The sequence below is a fragment of the Cetorhinus maximus genome, chromosome 5, assembly GCF_964194155.1.
Source record: "Cetorhinus maximus chromosome 5, sCetMax3.hap1.1, whole genome shotgun sequence".
NCBI lineage: Eukaryota > Metazoa > Chordata > Chondrichthyes > Lamniformes > Cetorhinidae > Cetorhinus > Cetorhinus maximus.
This window is the reverse complement of record NC_135883.1, coordinates 130,829,591-130,847,076: the sequence shown is the minus strand read 5'-3', so window position 1 is coordinate 130,847,076 and position 17,486 is coordinate 130,829,591. Positions and strand designations below refer to the sequence as shown.

The following is a 17,486-nucleotide window of genomic DNA, read 5'->3' as shown; positions in this document are numbered from 1 at the left end:
TGGTATTAGGCAGCTTTAGTGATGGTGCAGATATGTGGGGTGGAATCATCTCGGATTTACACTAAGTGCAGGAGCGGATGGGTAAAAAGCTGTTTTACATGCCAGGTGCAATGGTGGCTTTTTATGCCATATCGTCCCAAATCCGCTGCCTTAATTATGCATTCCTGGGAAACACGCAGTTTCCATGGCGGGCAAGCTCCCATTCACTTGCCACGCCATCACCTTGCCGCTTCAGCATGCTGGGCACCATATTTTAAGTGCAGCTGGGCGCACACCTCTCAGTGCTTCCAGTTCACGAAGACAGGACGGCCCTGAAAGGCAAAAAGACTGCAGCCCCAGGTTTAGTGATGCGGGCCTCCAAGGTGCCTTTTGGACACCTTGGAGGCCCGTCCTGATGTCCTCTATACCTGCTCTGGCTGCAGGAGGGGCAGCAACCTTACCACTCTGGCTTGGTTGGCGATGGCAGTGTTGATCAGTGCAATGCTGCACAGAGGAGCTTGGCTATCTAATGCAGATAGAGGATGAATGACCTCATCTGTGCTGCTAGGGTAAGGCAACCATCTCGTCACTTTAAACTCACACACTCAAGCCCCTCACACATTCACTGGCACCTCACTCACTGCTAGTTCAAGGGACATCACCACTCATTGTTTTACACACGCACTCACGTCTCCATCTGGCCTCATCTCCTCTGGAGATTGCCTCCCCGGCCCTTACTATCTCAAGGCCACTTGCACAGATTAACTTGTACCCCCACACAAACTCTGGGATATCCTCCTTTCCCAGTACAGCCCTCACCCATCTTCTCTTGCCTATGTGCTGTTGTGAAACACATTGGCATGATGGGCGGACGATCCAGCATCGGGGAGATGAGTCCGGCGGGCTAGCCTTATAATGATATGCAGATGTATTACAATGAGGTTCCCAACGTCTGATGGCGAGAGCCACGACCCGCCATCGCCGGGCTGTGCTGGCGATCGCAAACTGGTTTCATGACCTTGTGAAACCGGTTTTTGGCCTTCTTGCCATAATATCTGCTTACGCCACCGAACATGCCCAATGCCAGCGGGCACGGACTTTTCCGCCGTGGTTGGGAGCTCATCTTGGGTTCAGATATGACACCAAAGTTGCCAACAGACAGTAGCCAGAGAGGGATATAACTAGTAGCCAGGGAACAGAGTTTATAATGCGGACTGAAGAGAAAGGTTCGATATTCCCAGTATTTATATTCATCCAGGACTGGATGGGCAAGCAGTCTGATGATATAGAAACATTGGAGTTATCGAGCAAGTACTAACTCATTAATCTTTTAAATGCACTTATTTGTATCAATTTACTGTATTGAAGGTTGCCTATACCACCCCCCCACCTGACAAGCCCCCAAACTGTATTTTTGTTGTACTCATTGCAGAACAAAATCACTCATGGTAAAGGCTACTTCTGTCTCTCCTAATTTTTCTTGTGATTGACAGTAATTAGTGCTTTTTCAAATCAGGTGTGGCTGAAGGGCGGATGAAATGTGAGGCTTCCCTCACTCCTGTATCAAGTAACATTTCCACTGCACACTTTTCAGCTGAGGTTGCTGAATCTGTGTAGGTGCACACTGTGAATTTGCAGACATAGAAGAGTAGGTTGAGGCTGCCAGCATCTTATTTAACTTATGATCCTTAACAGATGTCAAGTTATCTACATTTGTTTTGCCCCTCTGAATGCTTAACTCAATATTTTAACAATGGGTCAATGACAAGATCCGTGCTTTTTTTTCCTTCTAGGCTGCATAATCTGCACCGACCTTGAGCCTGTGTTTATCATGTCAAATAAAATTGGAGCATAATTTGCTATTAAAATAATGGTGAGCTTGATGCTAACGCTGTTATTAATGTGTGAATTGTAGTGAGGAAGAGATACCCTTTGCGTCACAAACAGCTGGATGGTTTGCACGGTTCCACTGGTAGTCTCAAGGAAACGACAGCTCCCCCTCAACCTCCTTGTGAGTTGCTACATTTGCACCAGAATAGCCCTAATCCTGCCACAAAACTGGCCGTGCCCACAGGTTGTCACAGAGCATTTCCACCGATTGGGCCTGTTCAGTGGTGTTCATAATATTGCACCCAGATTTTATTTATTTATTTAAGAAAACGTAGTTTATTTTGTGAATCTTGCCCACCCCCCCAGCACCCAGATTTTAATTTTGAAATAACTTTAATGGTAGCAACTTTGTACAGATCAATCTTTCTTCGCAGCTGCCTTTCTCATTGCTGCCAGCACATTGCTGAGTTCTTCTCTCTTCCTCTTTGCACGGATATGAGTGCCAGCTTTCCTTTTGATGAATTTGAGTGCACGCTTGTCTTTAGAGACCTTCAGCAATTCCATTACACGCCTTTCTTAGGGAGCAAAACCACAGGACCTCGCGGATTAGATCTCTGACAAACTTGGTGTGTTGGTTAGGCGCCCTCTTCTACGGCACTGCCTTGGGCCAGTCTCATTCTTGGTGAGGGGGTGACCTTTGCGCAGGCCAACTGCCATAGGATACCTGATCGTCATTTCTACTCCCTTGTTATGGCGCAGGGTAGATATCCATAGTCACATGAATCCACTGTTAATCACCTGTACCTGCATTGGACAATAGTCAATTAAAGCCTGGCCCTGTTATGCTTTTCCTCATGCTACTGTAATTACTTAAAAATCAGTTTACATTAGCCTATGTTTAAGCAATTACAATAGAGCAGGGCACACCTGTATAGCTTCAATTGACTGTTAGTTACAGGTCTTGTGTATCAAGGGTAGATCAAAGGAGTTAATTGAAAAATAAGACTAACTGAATTAAATCAAATAGTTGAAGAATGGCTCATTTGCTGGCAATGGCGCTGGCAGAGAATGCTGTGTTTCAGTACAAATTGATTGTGATACGCTGATTGATTTCACTGGGTCATGGGAGATTTTATATTCTGACTTAAGCTAATGAGTTTGCATGGATACTTGAGGATAACAGCACCCAGGCAAAACTACCAGTGCATTCTGGGGACATTTTGTCAATTGTGCCCTGAGCAGAAACTCCATGCCTATTACAAGTAAAACATTGCAATTATATAGATAACAGATAAGTTAGTTAGCCAAGGATCTTTATTGTAAATAAGAGTTATAATGAGAATGTGACTAGCACAAGGTCACTGAATGAAATTGTGCATTAAATTGTGTTATTTTGGGTTTGACTTTTAATTCTACATAATTTTAATGTTAAAAATTATATTAATGGCCCACAATTCACTGAAGAAATAATGACGTAAACGACGCATGAAGTCGTTAATGCACAAATCATCCAGAAACTTGTAGCGAGGAAGAAATACCCTGTGAATTGTGTATTTATGCTGCTCCATGTTAGCTTCGCGAAAACAGTATTCACGCTCAACCTTTCCATGATTTTCATGGGCAGAATCTTTGGGTAAAATGACATGTGACGTCACCATGTGTCATTCAGGTATTCAGTTCGGCGGGTGCGCACCGGAGTCGGCTGTGCGCCCACTGAACTGTCAAAGGCCTTTTAAGGCCATTTGAATTCCAATTGAAATAGTTAACTGAGCTGTCCGTCCAACCTTAAGGCTGGCGGGCAGGCGAAGAGTCCAGGCGGCCTTCGCATTTATCATGAGACCTCATCCAAGGGCGGGATGAGGTTTCATGAATGTTTTAAAACATTAATAGTAATTTTTAAGTAAATTCATAGACATGTCCCAGCTCTTGTGACACTGTCACATGAGGAGACATGTCTTTAAATTTTTTTTCCTTTACTTTGATTTTAAAAAATTTTAATAATCTTCCTAAGGCAGCTTTGTGCCTCAGGGAGATTTCTGCGCTCTTTCGCCGCATGCGCGAAAAAGCGCAGGCCCCGACTCAACCTGCACCTCAGCGCTTCCGGCCTGCCTGCGTAACATGGCAGCGTGCAGCCGATTGCGGCGGCGATCGACTGCGCGCCCGCGTGCGCTCACTCCCGCCCAAAATTCTCCCCCATGAGGTTGCTGCATTTGCACCTTAATTGTCTATTAAAGACGTCACAGAAAGTTAGCTTGTAATTAATATCACACGTACCCTTTTAACAGTGTGATTATTGTTAATGACTGCAAATGGACCACTGCCTGGAAAGTGAAAAGGAACCTCATTCCTTCAGGTAATGAATTGTTAGAAATTTTTTAAGTGTGAAATTTTAAAATTTACATTATTTTCTTCTACTTTTCCTTCCTGTCGCTTTTTTTTTTCTGCCTCCCTCTTAATGCATCCTCTCTTTATTTCTCTTTCTGTATCTGGCTTGACACTGAAGTCACTCTCCTCCTCTGTCCTCCCTCTGTTTCTTTCTCAATCCTTAAATCTCTATATTCAAACAGCTTATATATATATAGTACCTTTAACAGGGAGGCCAGCACTAGGGATTTGAAAACAAGGATGAGAATTTTAAAATCATGACAGTTGCATGACCAGGAGCTAAGTGGGCATGGAGTGATAGGTGAATGGCACGTAATGTAAGTTAAGACTCGGGCAGCAGAGTTTTGGATGACCTCAAGTTTACAGAGGCTAGAATGGGAGACCAGCCAGGATTCATTGGGATAGTCGAGTCCAGAGGTAACATGTGGGTTTCAGCAGCAGATGTTATGGAAGTGGAAATAGGTGGTTTTAGTGATGGCACAAATATTAGGTCAAATGTGGCACCAAGGTTGCAGACAGACTGGTTTAGCATCAGACTATTGCCCATCAGAGGGAAGGAATCAATAACTCGGGAATGAAATCTGGAGTGGACCAAAAACAATGGCTTCAGTCTTCCCAATATTTAATTGGAGGAAATTTCTGTTCATCCAGTATTGGATGTCGGATATGCAGTCTGATAATTTAGCAAAAGTGGAGTAGTCAAGAGAGGTGGTGTTGAAGTGGAGCTGGTTTTCAGCATACATGTGAAAAGTAATGCTGTGCTTTGGGATGATATCGCCAAGGGGCAGCATTTAGATGGGAAACAAGAGGGGAACAAGGATACGTCCTTGGGGGACACCAGAAGTAATGGTGCGGGAGCAGGAAAAGAAGCCATTGCAAGTAACATTCTGGCTACAATTAGATGGATAAGAATGGAACCAGGTGAGAGCAGTTCCACCCAGCTGGAGAGGTGTTGGAGAAAGTTGGTGTGGTCAATTGTGCCAAAGGCTGCAGATGGATCGAAAAGAATGAGGAGGGAAAATTTATCTTTTGTCACAGTCACATAAGCTGGCATTTGTGTCTTTGCTGAGAGCTGTTTCAGCACTGTGGCAGGGTTGGAAACCTCATTGGAGCTGTTCGAACATGAAGTTCTGCGAAAGATGGGAACTGAGTTGGGAGGTGACAACACGTTCAAGTTTAGGAAGGTACACCATTCGCCCCATTGTTCAACAAGGTCCCAGAAACCCTGTTGCCTTTGGCATTGTCAACGCATACTTCCAGCAACTTTGTGGGCAAAATCTTTTTGAGCTGAGGTTGCTAACTACCAGAGCCACTGTAAGATGTTTTGCCCCAGCAAACTTTGGACCTGGGCAAACACCTTGAAAAGCAGATGTTGCCTCTTACTTGATTCACATTGCTTGTCTTATTGAAACCTTTGGAATTTACCCATGACTTCCGTTAACATTCTTCAGGTGAATTTTTAAACTGTTCGCTGTTCTTCTACTGTTCAGTACCAGGACACCTTTGTGGTTTTAAAGCCAAAATAAGTTGTGTCTGCTTTTCCTTCCTATGAGAATATTCCTTCACTACAGTTTGAGTTCTTACCTAAAACTAAAATGTCACTCTTCAACCTTTGGGGTTCATGTGAGTCTGTCTAATCTCATTGTTTTTTATGCAGGCAGTGGGAGCAGAGATTCAGTGCTTGGCTGTACCAATAGGCAACCATTAGAATTTTATTTGTCCATGTAAACACCCTGTAAATTATGACTTGTAATGTTCTCCATGATATATATTTTTTCACTGAATTTTATTTCCTTTGATTTAATAGATTAAGGAGGAATAGCTGGGATTTAGATTGTTTTAATCTGTCGACTAAAATATTTAAAATATCTAAAAGGTAAATTATATTGAATATGACTTTCATCAAATTATAAACCTCAAATTGTAAATTGTAAAACATTACAGCACTAATTGAAACACAGGGCAAATTTAAGACAAATTAAATTTAGGCATTTTACTAAATTCCTGCATGTAAAAGGAAGACTTAGATCAAGCTCCAAGCACCTTTTCCCCTGGTACTCTAGAGGAAATTGTCTGCTGTATGAGAAGCATATCGCCTGCAACTAGTTGTGTCTTTTTAACTGTCTTCAGTCCCCATTACAAACCTCATCCTCTTGCCATCCATTCTGCCCCTCTCCATGGCAACTGTCTATCTGTGACAGAACCAGGCTGTTCACAACCTTGATGTTATATTTGAAACTTGTTATTATTTATTTTATATTTGATTCTGAGATGAGCTTTCCACCACATACCCACACCACTACTAAGACTGCCTGCACTTCCATAACATCGCCGCACTCTGCCCGTGTCTCCACTTATCTGCTGCGGAGAAAGTCACGCATACCTTTGTTACCTCTAGAATTGACTACCCTAACATACCACTGGTTGGCCCCTCTAATTCTATCCTCCACAAACTTGAGGTCATTCAGAAATCAAAATCCTTGAACTCTCTCCCTAACAGCACTCTGGGTGTACCTACACCACATGGACTGCAGCAACCAAGAAGACAGTTCACCACCACCTTCTCAAGGAATTAGGGGTGGGCAATAAATGCTGGCCTAGCCAGCGTTGCCCACATCCCATAAATGAATTAAAAAACCTTTGCTACCTATGTCCTGACTTGCACCAAGTCCCATCATCTGGCCCAATATCTCCTTATGTGAATCTGCAGAGCCTTGGGGCATTTTGTTACAATTTGAAAAAAATATCACACCTTGCCTTTTTTGGAACATGCATCTTGAGCAGCTTATTTTCATTACTTCTGAAATAGGCAATTTATGTGAAGAAATAACAATAGTGTTTTTATGATTGAGGGTGGAATACTGAGCTTTAAAAGAGAGTAACACAGAGAAAGCCAATGCAATTTGGAATTAGTTTTACAAATTTTACATATTCCCTGTTCAAACAAGTAAACAGGACAGCTGAAGTTTTATGTTTATGTGCAGAATAAAACTAATGATTTTCTATTAGGAGGTGGGACTCTACAGTAAAGTAAAACTTTTACATACTAAATTTGCCACATATCAGCTTCTATAACAAACATATTAGTAAAGCAAAGAAATTTTGGTTTTTTTCTGACCTTGCTGCCCTCAATGTATGTTTTGAACTGAAACTGTTCTGGGAAACCAGGGTTATCTTTTGAGCCTCTAGTGAAAATCTCTGTACTCGTGCATGTTTTCTCCCGCTGACATCTCCTCTGTGTGTAAGTCAATTTGTTCAAGGTTGCAGAACTATATGAAAACAATTTTTTGAAAATCTGCTCATCTGGCCATATCTTTACCACAGATAGTTTAAGTGCAAATGAGCTACTGACAATTAACTGATTTAACTGTTTACAGTGATGAATAAAATGTAAATGAGTTTGAGAAATGTTATGTTATTCCATCAGCATCGGTAGTTGAGTGCTTTCAAGAAAATGGGTTTAACAGCTATGATGAAACAAGTAATCCTGGAGAGGCAAGGCACATGACAAAACCATCAGTTTCTTTTGCATTTAATTTATGGACAAAGTATGTTCTTGCTGGTCAGTGGCTGTGACCACATTCATTTTGCATTTACTTGTTTTCCAGTTGGCAACACTGCAGCTAAATCAGAATTTGAACTGCTGTAATTGCATGTGTCCACCTTCCTCATGCCTACGAGGGCATATTAGATTAATGTTATAATTTCAGAAATTTTGTTAAGGGCCTGTAGTCTTATAAGCAGCATAATTAACTGATTTATTTTTATTGGATGAAGAAATGAAAGCTGTAGCATTGATTATCATGGAAAGATTAGATATGATAACATATGAATGAATTAGTGTTAACAGGAATCAATAACTGGTGTGCAATAAAATAATTCCAAAGTTCAGTTCCGAAGAAGTCTTTTTTTTCTATGTTCAAGGGATTTGGGCTTCGCTGGCTAGGCCAGCATTTATTGCCCATCCCTAATTGCCCTTGAGAAGGTGGTGGTGAGCTACCTCCTTGAACTGTTACAGTCTCTGTGGTGTAGGTACACTCACAGCGCTGTTAGGAAGGAGTTCCACGATTTTGAACCAGCAACAGTGAAGGAACGGCGATATGTTTCCTAGTCAGGATGGCTTGGAGGGGAACTTCCAGGTGGTGTTGTTCCCATGTATCTGCTGCCCTTGTCCTTCTAGATGGTAATGATTGTGGGTTTGGAAGGTGCTGTCTAAGGAGCCTTGGTGAGTTTCTGCAGTGCACCTTGTAGGTGGTACACACAGCTGCCACTGTGCGTCAGTGGTGGAGGGTGTGAATATTTGTGGAAAGAATGCCAATCAAGTGGGCTGCTTTGACCTGGACGGTGTCAAGCTTCTTCAGTGTTGTTGGAGCTGCACTCATCCAAGCAAGGGGAGAGTATTTCATCACACTCCTGATTTGTGCTTTGTAGATGGTAGACAGGCTTTGGGGAGTCAGGAGGTGAGTTACTCGTCACAGGATTCCTAACCTCTGACCTGCTCTTGTAGCCACAGTATTTATTTGGCTAGTCCAGTTCCGTTTCTGGTCAATGGTAAACCCCAGGATGTTGATAGTGGGAGATTCGGTGATGGTAATGACCTTGAATGTCATGGGGCGATGGATAGATTCTCTCTTTTAGGATATGGCTATTGGTGGCACTTGTGTGGTGCGAATGTTACTTGCCACTTGTCAGCCCAAGCCTGGATGTTGCCCAGGTCTTGCTGCATTTAGACATGGACTGCTTCAGTATTTGAGGAGTCACGAATTGTGCTGAACATTGTGCAACCATCAGCGAACTTTCCCACTTCTGACCTCATGATGGAAGGAAGGTCATTGATGGTGCAGCTGAAGAAGGTTGGGCCTAGGACACTACCCTGAGGAACTCCTATAGTGATGCCCTGGAGCTAGGATGACTGACCTCCAACAACCACAACCATCTTCCTTTGTGTTAGGTATGACCCCAACCAGTGGAGTGTTTCCCCCCGCTGATTCCCATTGATTCCCTTTTGCTAGGGCTCCTTGTTGCCACACTCAGTGAAATGCTGCCTTAATGTCAAGGGCAATCACTCTCATCATATATAGGACTCGAAAAGTTAATTCTGTTTCTCTCCCCACAGACGCTGCGAGACCTGTAGGGTTTTTCCAGCACTTTATGCTTCTATTACTAATATGCAATAGTTTGCCTTTCAATATTGGTAAATTCTAAATCCCTCAGAAAGGCTTTTGAAATGAGGATTTCAACCAATGTTGCTGATCAATGAGTTAACAGTAGATACGGAATGTAATTATTTTGAAAAATGTAGTATTAATATAATGATATCTACTTCAGTACAGCAACTTCATTTTAATCTTTCTTCATAGTATGTTATGCATACGGAAAGAAGTAAAATAGAACCCTCCAATCCGTATGTGATTTTTGTTTAGTATAGAAAATCTTGGAAGTTTGCAGAATATCAGAAAACTGACTGTTTGGCATACTTCAGAAGAAGGAAATCTGGAGCTTAGGCTTAGATGGCTAAAGGCCGCCAATGTTTGGAGTTAGGGATACAAAAGAGACCAGAGTTGGAGGAATGCAGAGCCCCTGGAGGGTTTCGCAGTTGGAGAAGTTCAGATAAATGGAGGGGCAAAAGCACGGAAAGATCTGAACACGGATGAAAATTTTAAATTTGAGACATCAGTGGACTGGGAGCCAGTATAGGTTAGCAAGCACAGGGGTGATGGGTGTGTGAGACTTGATGCAAATTAAGATATGGACAGCAGAGTTGTGGAGGGTGGAAGATGGGAAGCTATTCAGGAGAGTATTGGAATACTTTATTCTTGGGGTAACAAAAGCATGGATGAGTATCTCAGCAGCAGGTAAGAGTATGGTACTGCATGGTGTCATGCATACTTAAAGAGCATAAGCACTGTTGATTAATTAACAAAAAATATGTAATTTGCAGATTTAAATTTATTATAATACTGATTGTATAGTTTGTGTACAGGAACTTCAATTCTTCATTTATTAAAAAAAAAGGTTTCAGCCTCAGTTACGTGTTGAAAATTTTGATTCCACAGGATAGTCAAAGTGAAATATATTTTCATGTCTTCAAAATAAGTGCAGATAAAAGTTTTTGAGCCTGATTGATTAATTACTGACTGTAATTGAAGCCCAAATTGATTAGTTGTGCTTGATGCTGTTAATGCATTAGTGGCTTTGTGGATGATGTTAAAAGACACTTTTCTGGTAAGTAAATCAACTATCCAGATCACTCAGGCAATGATGTACGTGAGTTGTCCAACCCTGAAAAGTTTCAGGAATTTTCATTCTTTTCAGTGTGATTTGACTGGACTCTGGCCAGGTTGTTTGGTATAGAGTATTTGATGCTAGATATCTCTATAAAATGCATGTCTCAGTTTCTGAATTTTTATTGGCAGTTGTATATTTTATGCTGGTATTGAAAGAGAGCCCTTGAGCATAGGTATTTAGAAAACTTTTTTTGGTTACAGATCCATGATTAAATGGCGTAAGTTGCATCAACATACACACCAAGTGACTTCTCCCTATTTTTGATTTACATATTGATACAATAGTAATATACGTTAATTTGCAGGAGGTTACATAGATTACAAAGTTGTACATGTGAATGCAATGGTACTTATTTTGGGAAGAAGCAATGGAAGCGATACGAAGTGTAACTCAAAAGTTATCTCAGCCATTGGCATCAGCTAGGATGATTACAAAATAATATTTTTTCTTTTTTCCTTTCTTGCAGGTTGAGTCAACCCAAAGTATGATCAGAATTCTGGGTTTATCAGCCACTTTGCCCAACTTCATTGATGTAGCCACGTTCCTCCATGTAAATCCATCTATTGGGCTTTTTTTCTTTGATGGACGATTTCGACCTGTGCCTCTACAACAGACCTTCATAGGAGTTAAAGCACCAAACAAGGTAAATGACAGTTTTCCTTGCATTTGAAGTGATGTTCAAAGGATATTTCTGGCTGTTCTTTTTTATGAATTTGGAAGCCAGTGGACAAACCTTTTATTCTTTCAATTAAGAGCAGGATTGTTTAGAATGAATGGGACTGGGAATTAAGGGATATCAGAACTACTAGCATTTATATAGCAACTTAAATGTAAAGAAAAACACCTGAAGGCATTTCATAAACGTAAGGAATAAATAAATGCCAAGCCAAAAATGGGGAGATTGGGTCGTAATTAAATGCTTTGTAAAAATGTGAGGTTTAAGGAGGCTTCCAAACAAAATGTTCTTACAGTTATCAGGATGGCAGGAAAAGTTTTTAATCAGTGGCTGGGATTTTATGGGTTGGTGGTTGTCTCATCCACTGGCTGGGAAGTCGGGGACAATGCCACCTCGACCAGTCATGGAAATCCCAATTGCATTTTCCCTGCAACCTGGGTTTCCATCCCTTTAAGGGACGAGATCCCTCCCCCAATATGTGCAGGTGAATCAGGGGACCAACAGCCCTTGCGTCCCAGCTATATCACCAGGACTGGTGGCCACTGCTGGTAGTGCAGCAGGCCCAGATCAGCCACCATGGGGGAAGCTCCAGAATTTATTTGAGTGGAGGGTGGGATCAGAAGGCCAGTCAGGCAGGCCCCAATAAGGGTGGAGCAGGTGGGCATTAGCCTTTCAGCAATGTCACAAGGTGCACAATGAGGAGCAACCCCTTCCACACACAGACACACACACAGACACAGACACACACACACACACACACACACACCACCAAACCCACAGGTTTCACCAAGTGGCCACCAGTCATTGCTAAAATACCAGTAGCAGTGGGAAGAGGCTCCCGAGTTGCCCTTAACTGATCACTTAAGGGCCTCAATTGGCAGGAGGATCATCTGTCACCTTCCCTCCCACTGGTAAAATGCTAGCAGCATTGGGAAGGTGACACACAAGCCAACCCTGCCACATCCCCTGATATTATACCCCCTAGTGTCTCCCAGCCCGCTCCATAGGGCCACATAAAACCAATGTGAGAAATCAGCCATTCACACAGCACAGTTGTTGTGGAGACGAAGACCCGCCTTCACATTGAGGATACCCTCCATCATGTTATGTGGCACTACCACTGTGCTAAATGGGATCGATTTCGAACAGATCTAGCAACTCAAGATTGGATACCCATGAGGAGCTGTGGGCCATCAGCAATAGAATTGTACTCAACCACAATCTGTAACCTCATGGCCCGGCACATCCCCCACTCTACTATTACCATCAAGCCAGGGGATCAATCCTGGTTCAATGAAGAGTGCAGGAGGGCATTCCAGGAACAGCACCAGGCATACCAAAAAATGAGGTGTGTTTTTTTTAAATTCATTCATGGGATGTGGGTGTTGCTGGCTAGGCCAGCATTTATTACCCATCCCTAATTGCCCGTGTTCAGAGTTAACCACATTGCTGTGGGTCTGGAGTCACATGTAGGCCAGACCAGGTAAGGATAGCAAATTTCCTTCCCTAAAGGACATTAGTGAACCAGATGGGTTTTTACAACAATTGACAATGGTTTCACGGTCATCATTAGCCTTTTATTTCCAGATTTTCTTTTATCTACTGTGGCGGGATTTGAACTCGGGTCCCCTGAGCATTACCCTGGGTCTCTGGATTTTTAGTCTAGCGACAATACCACTGCGCCATCGCCTCCCCTTCACCCTTATCTTTTACGCTGATGTGCTGGGCTCCCCCATCAACGAGGGTGGGGATATTTGTGGAGCCTCCCCATCTAGTGAGTTTTTTAATTGTCCACCACCATTCATGACTGGATGTGGCAGGACTGCAGAGCTTAGATTTGATCCATTGGTTGTGGGATCGCTTAGCTCTGTCTATCACTTGCTGCTTATGCTGTTTGGCACTCAAGTAGCCCTGTGTTATAGCTTCAGCAAGTTTGAACCATAGAACACTGCAGCACAGAAAAACAGGCCATTCAGCCCTTCTAGTCTGTGCCGAAATATTATTCTGCTAGTCCCATTGACCTGCACCTAGTCCATAACCCTCCAGATCTCTCCCATCCATGTATCTATCTAATTTATTCTTAAAACTTAAGAGTGAGCCCGCATTTACCACGTCAGATGGTAGCTCGTTCCACACTCTCACCACTCTCTGAGTGAAGAAGTTCCCCCTAATGTTCCCCCTAAACCTTCCCCCTTTCACCCTAAAGCCAGGTCCTCTTGTGTTTATTTCTCCTAATCTAAGTGGAAAGAGCCTACTCGCATTTACTCTGTCTATACCCCTCATAATTTTGTAAACTTCTATCATATCTCCCCTCATTCTTCTACGCTCCAAGGAATAAAGTCCTAACCTGTTTAATCTTTCCCTTTAACTCAACTCCTTAAGGCCCGGCAACATCCTAGTAAATCTTCTCTGCAGTCTCTCAATCTTACTGATATCCTTCCTGTAGTTAGGCGACCAGAACTGCACACAATACTCCAAAGTTGGCCTCACCAATGTCTTATACAACCTCACCATAACATCCCAATTCTTATACTCAATACTTTGATTTATGAAGGCCAGTATGCCAAAAGCTTTCTTTACAACCTTGTCTATCTGTGACGCCACTTTCAGGGAATTATGTATCTGAACCCCCAGATCCCTTTGTTCCTCCGCACTCCTCAGTGCCCTACTATTTACTGTGTATGTCTTACCTTGGTTTGACCTTCCAAAATGTAACACCTCACACTTTTCCGCATTAAATTCCATCTGCCATTTTCTGGCCCATTTTTCCAGTTGGTCCAGATCTCTCTGCAAGCTTTGGAAGCCTTCCTCGCTGTCCACAACACCTCCAATCTTAGTGTCATCAGCAAACTTGCTGATCCAATTCACCACATTATCATCCAAATCATTGATATAGACAACAAACAACAATGGTCCCAGCACAGATCCCTGAGCCACACCACTAGTCACAGACCTCCAGTCTGAGAAGCAATCATCCACTACCACTCTCTGTCTTCTCCCACACAGCCAATTTCGAATCCAGTTTACAACCTCTCCATGGATACCGAGTGTCTGAACCTTCTGAACTAACCTCCCATGTGGGACCTTGTCAAAGGCCTTACTAAAGTCCATGTAGACAACATCCACAGCCTTTCCTTCATCTACTTTCTTGGTAACCTCCTCGAAAAACTCTACAAGGTTCATTAAACACGACCTACCACGCACATGCGTTGACATCTCATTTTTAGGTATGCCTGGTGCTGTTCCTGGCATGCCCTCCTGCACTGTTCATTGCACCAGGGTTGATCCCCTGGCTTGATGGTAATGGTAGAGTGGGGGATATGCTGGGCCATGAGGTTACAGATTGTGGTTGAGTACAATTCTGTTGCTGATGGCCCACAGCGCCTCATGGATGCCCAATCTTGAGCTACTAGAACTGTTCAAAATCAATCCCATTTAGCACATTGGTAGTGCCACACAACACGATGGAGGGTATCCTCAATGTGAAGGCGGGACTTCGCCTCCACAACGACTGTGCAGTGGTCACTCCTACCAATACTGTCATGGACAGATGCGTCTATGGCAGGCAAGTTGGTTAAATTATGTCTGAAAAATGCATCCCTGCAGAGCCCCATGACTTCACCCAGCTGATAACAACTTGCGTCAATGTTAATTCTCTGAAGTGCAGGGTCAAATTGCCTGACAAACTGCATCTCCATCATTGAGAGATTTAGTGCCTTAGATGAGAGAGAGTTCATTCAGCCTAAAGAAGTAACATGTGTATCTGTAAGCAGACGAATGCTGGTGCCAATAAAAGTGGAAATAATGGACTCGTGATTTCATAGATTTACTATGACTGAATATGACCTCAGAAGAAGTGGAAGAGGCAATATTTTAATGTTAATATCTGCTCCTAATCTATATTTCAGTTTGTTGCTTTTGGGACTTCAACTCCTTGTGAATTTAACTTTGGCATTTCTTCTTTCTGAATATCCTAATCTTTTTTGTTGTATCAACTGAATGCCCTTGTTACTTGCTTTCAAATGATCTGGCACATGTTTCCTGGAATGAGGCTTGTATTTATGTGGTAGGAGTAAGAAAGCTCACATGGTTCTATATGGCACACATTTCTTGAACAATGTCCCAGTGTCTTTTTTCCCCCTTATGGATGACAGCCTGTTGTACCTGATGGTGGAAACCCAGTTAATCTATCCATTGGTGCTTATTTTTCATCTGCTGTGTGCAGACATTTTGTGGACTGCAGGTGTGGTACCGCATAATATTTCTGACTCATGAAATAAATTACTTAAAATAGGATTTCTGTAGAATTCCTATTTGTGTTTCAGCTTGTGTTACAGCCAGCCTTGGATGAGCAACTATTTCCTCCAGTTAAACATTAGGAAGGCTGAAATCATCATCTTTGACCTCCGGCACCTATTCTGTACTTTGGTTGCTAGTTCCATAAACTTTCTAATTACTGAGTTGGGCTTAAAACCTCTGCATCCTATTTGGCCCCAAGTTGAGCTTTTAACTTCAGATCCTCTCCATTGACAAAGAATTTCCTGCTACTTCTATAAATTTGCCTCTCTGTCCCCTGCCTCAGGCCATCGGCCTTTGAAACCCTCAATAATCCCTTTGTCACCGTGACTTTTTTAATGCTCTCCTGTCAGCCATACATCCTTCAGCCTTCATTAAGTTCAACTCATCCAAGCCACTGTAGCCCATATCCAATCCTGCACCTGTCTGTTTTTACTGACCTGCGTTAGCTGCTACCCCCAATTTGAAATTCTTATTTTTGTGTTTGAATTCCTTCTTGACTTTATCCTTCCCTATCTCTGTAATTATTTCCCCGAACAATTTCTGCCCCTCTACCTCTCCTCCTCCTTTGAGACCCTCCTTTAAAATCCATTGTTTTGACCAAACTTTTGATGGCTTTTCCTAATATCTCCTTCACTGGCTGAACCTTTACAGAGATGCAAACAGATAAACATAAATTGCCTTGAGTTGTTTTTTCTACATTACTATTATTATCATCACCACTTTGTTTTAAAATATGGTTTTAACAATTTAATCATTTTGATTTTCAATCCCTATACATTTTATAATATGAGGTGAGACTGGTTGTAAAGATAGATTATTAGGAAGGTTTTTGAAAGTGGAAGGAAAAGAATCATTTTAAAGAACATGTCCTGGTGAGAGAGGCTCAGATAGGTAAAAGATCTGCCTCCTGGGATTTGAGGGCAGGATGAAAAGAAGGCCAAAGTCAGAGGACTGAAAAGTACATGAGGAAATGCAAGTCTGATAGAGGTCACAAAGTATAGTGGAGCAAGGCTATAGCGTGTTATGAAGATAAGAATGAACATTTTAAATATTAGGGAGCCAGAATATATAATTGAGGTTGGTGGTGAGTTTTGAGTAGGACTTGGTGAGAAACAGATTTTTTTTAAAAGTTTTTTTTGTCAAGGGCACACTGAGTAAAAAGCCATATTACATAGAAATTACAACATGAAAAAATGTTTAGCAGAAAACAATTTGTGTTCGTGTTTACCAAAGCCATAAAAAAAACAAGCACGAGGCTTTATTTCTAGAGGGATAGAATTGAAAAATAGCGAAGTTATGCTTAACCTGTATTGGTCCTTGATTAGACCGCACTTGAACTGCTGCATGCAATTCTGGTCGCCATATTATAACAGGATATAGAGGCACTGGTGAGGGTGCAGAAAGGGTTGACAAGGATGATACCAGAAATACTTAAACTTATCAAGAAAGGATTGATAGATTGGGTTTCTTTTCTCTTGAATAAAAGCTGAGGGATGATGTAATAGAGGTCTTTAAAATTATGAAAGATTTTAAGAGAGTGGATACGGAGAGAATATTTCGTCATGTGGTAAGAAGATGTCATTTGTGATTTTGGTTTGGGTTGTTTCAGAGCTGTCTCAAGGACATAAACCTGTGTGTAGAAATTCAAATATGGAGATGCTGGAAAGATAAGTACAACTTTGGGAGGTGATAATACATTCGAGAACTTCGGAAATTTAAGGAAGGTTGGAGACAGAACAGTAATTGCAAGGACAGAGGAATTGAGGAGGAGGTTTGCAATCCTGTTTTGAAAGGGGAAGAGAGGAACACAGTTGGAGGAGTGGGAACTATTGATGATGTCAGCTATCATAATGACCAAGAAAGAAAGTTGGTCAACTGTTCAATGGAAAAGGTCAGAGAAGCAAAAGGTGGGCCTCATGGGCATGATTAGCTTGGAGAGCAAATGAAGAGATACAGGAAAGAATAAAGAAAAAAAAGAGGCTAGGGCTAAGGGAAGAGGTGCTTGGAGGGACCATTGGCCTGGTGGACG

At 42.2% G+C, this 17,486-nt stretch overlaps 1 protein-coding gene and 1 pseudogene across 1 annotated transcript in view; one reads left to right on the top strand and one right to left on the bottom strand.

The window, feature by feature from the left end:
• The window catches only part of ascc3 (activating signal cointegrator 1 complex subunit 3), a 634,438-nt gene that overhangs the window by 181,516 nt on the left and 435,436 nt on the right, over window positions 1-17,486 (top strand). Inside the window, exon 12 of the mRNA XM_078542487.1 lies at window positions 10,949-11,125. Within this exon, the coding sequence (XP_078398613.1) occupies window positions 10,949-11,125 (177 nt within the window). The remainder of the gene's footprint in view (window positions 1-10,948; window positions 11,126-17,486) is intronic.
• On the bottom strand, window positions 2,184-2,567 carry LOC144680364 (large ribosomal subunit protein eL36 pseudogene; annotated as a pseudogene).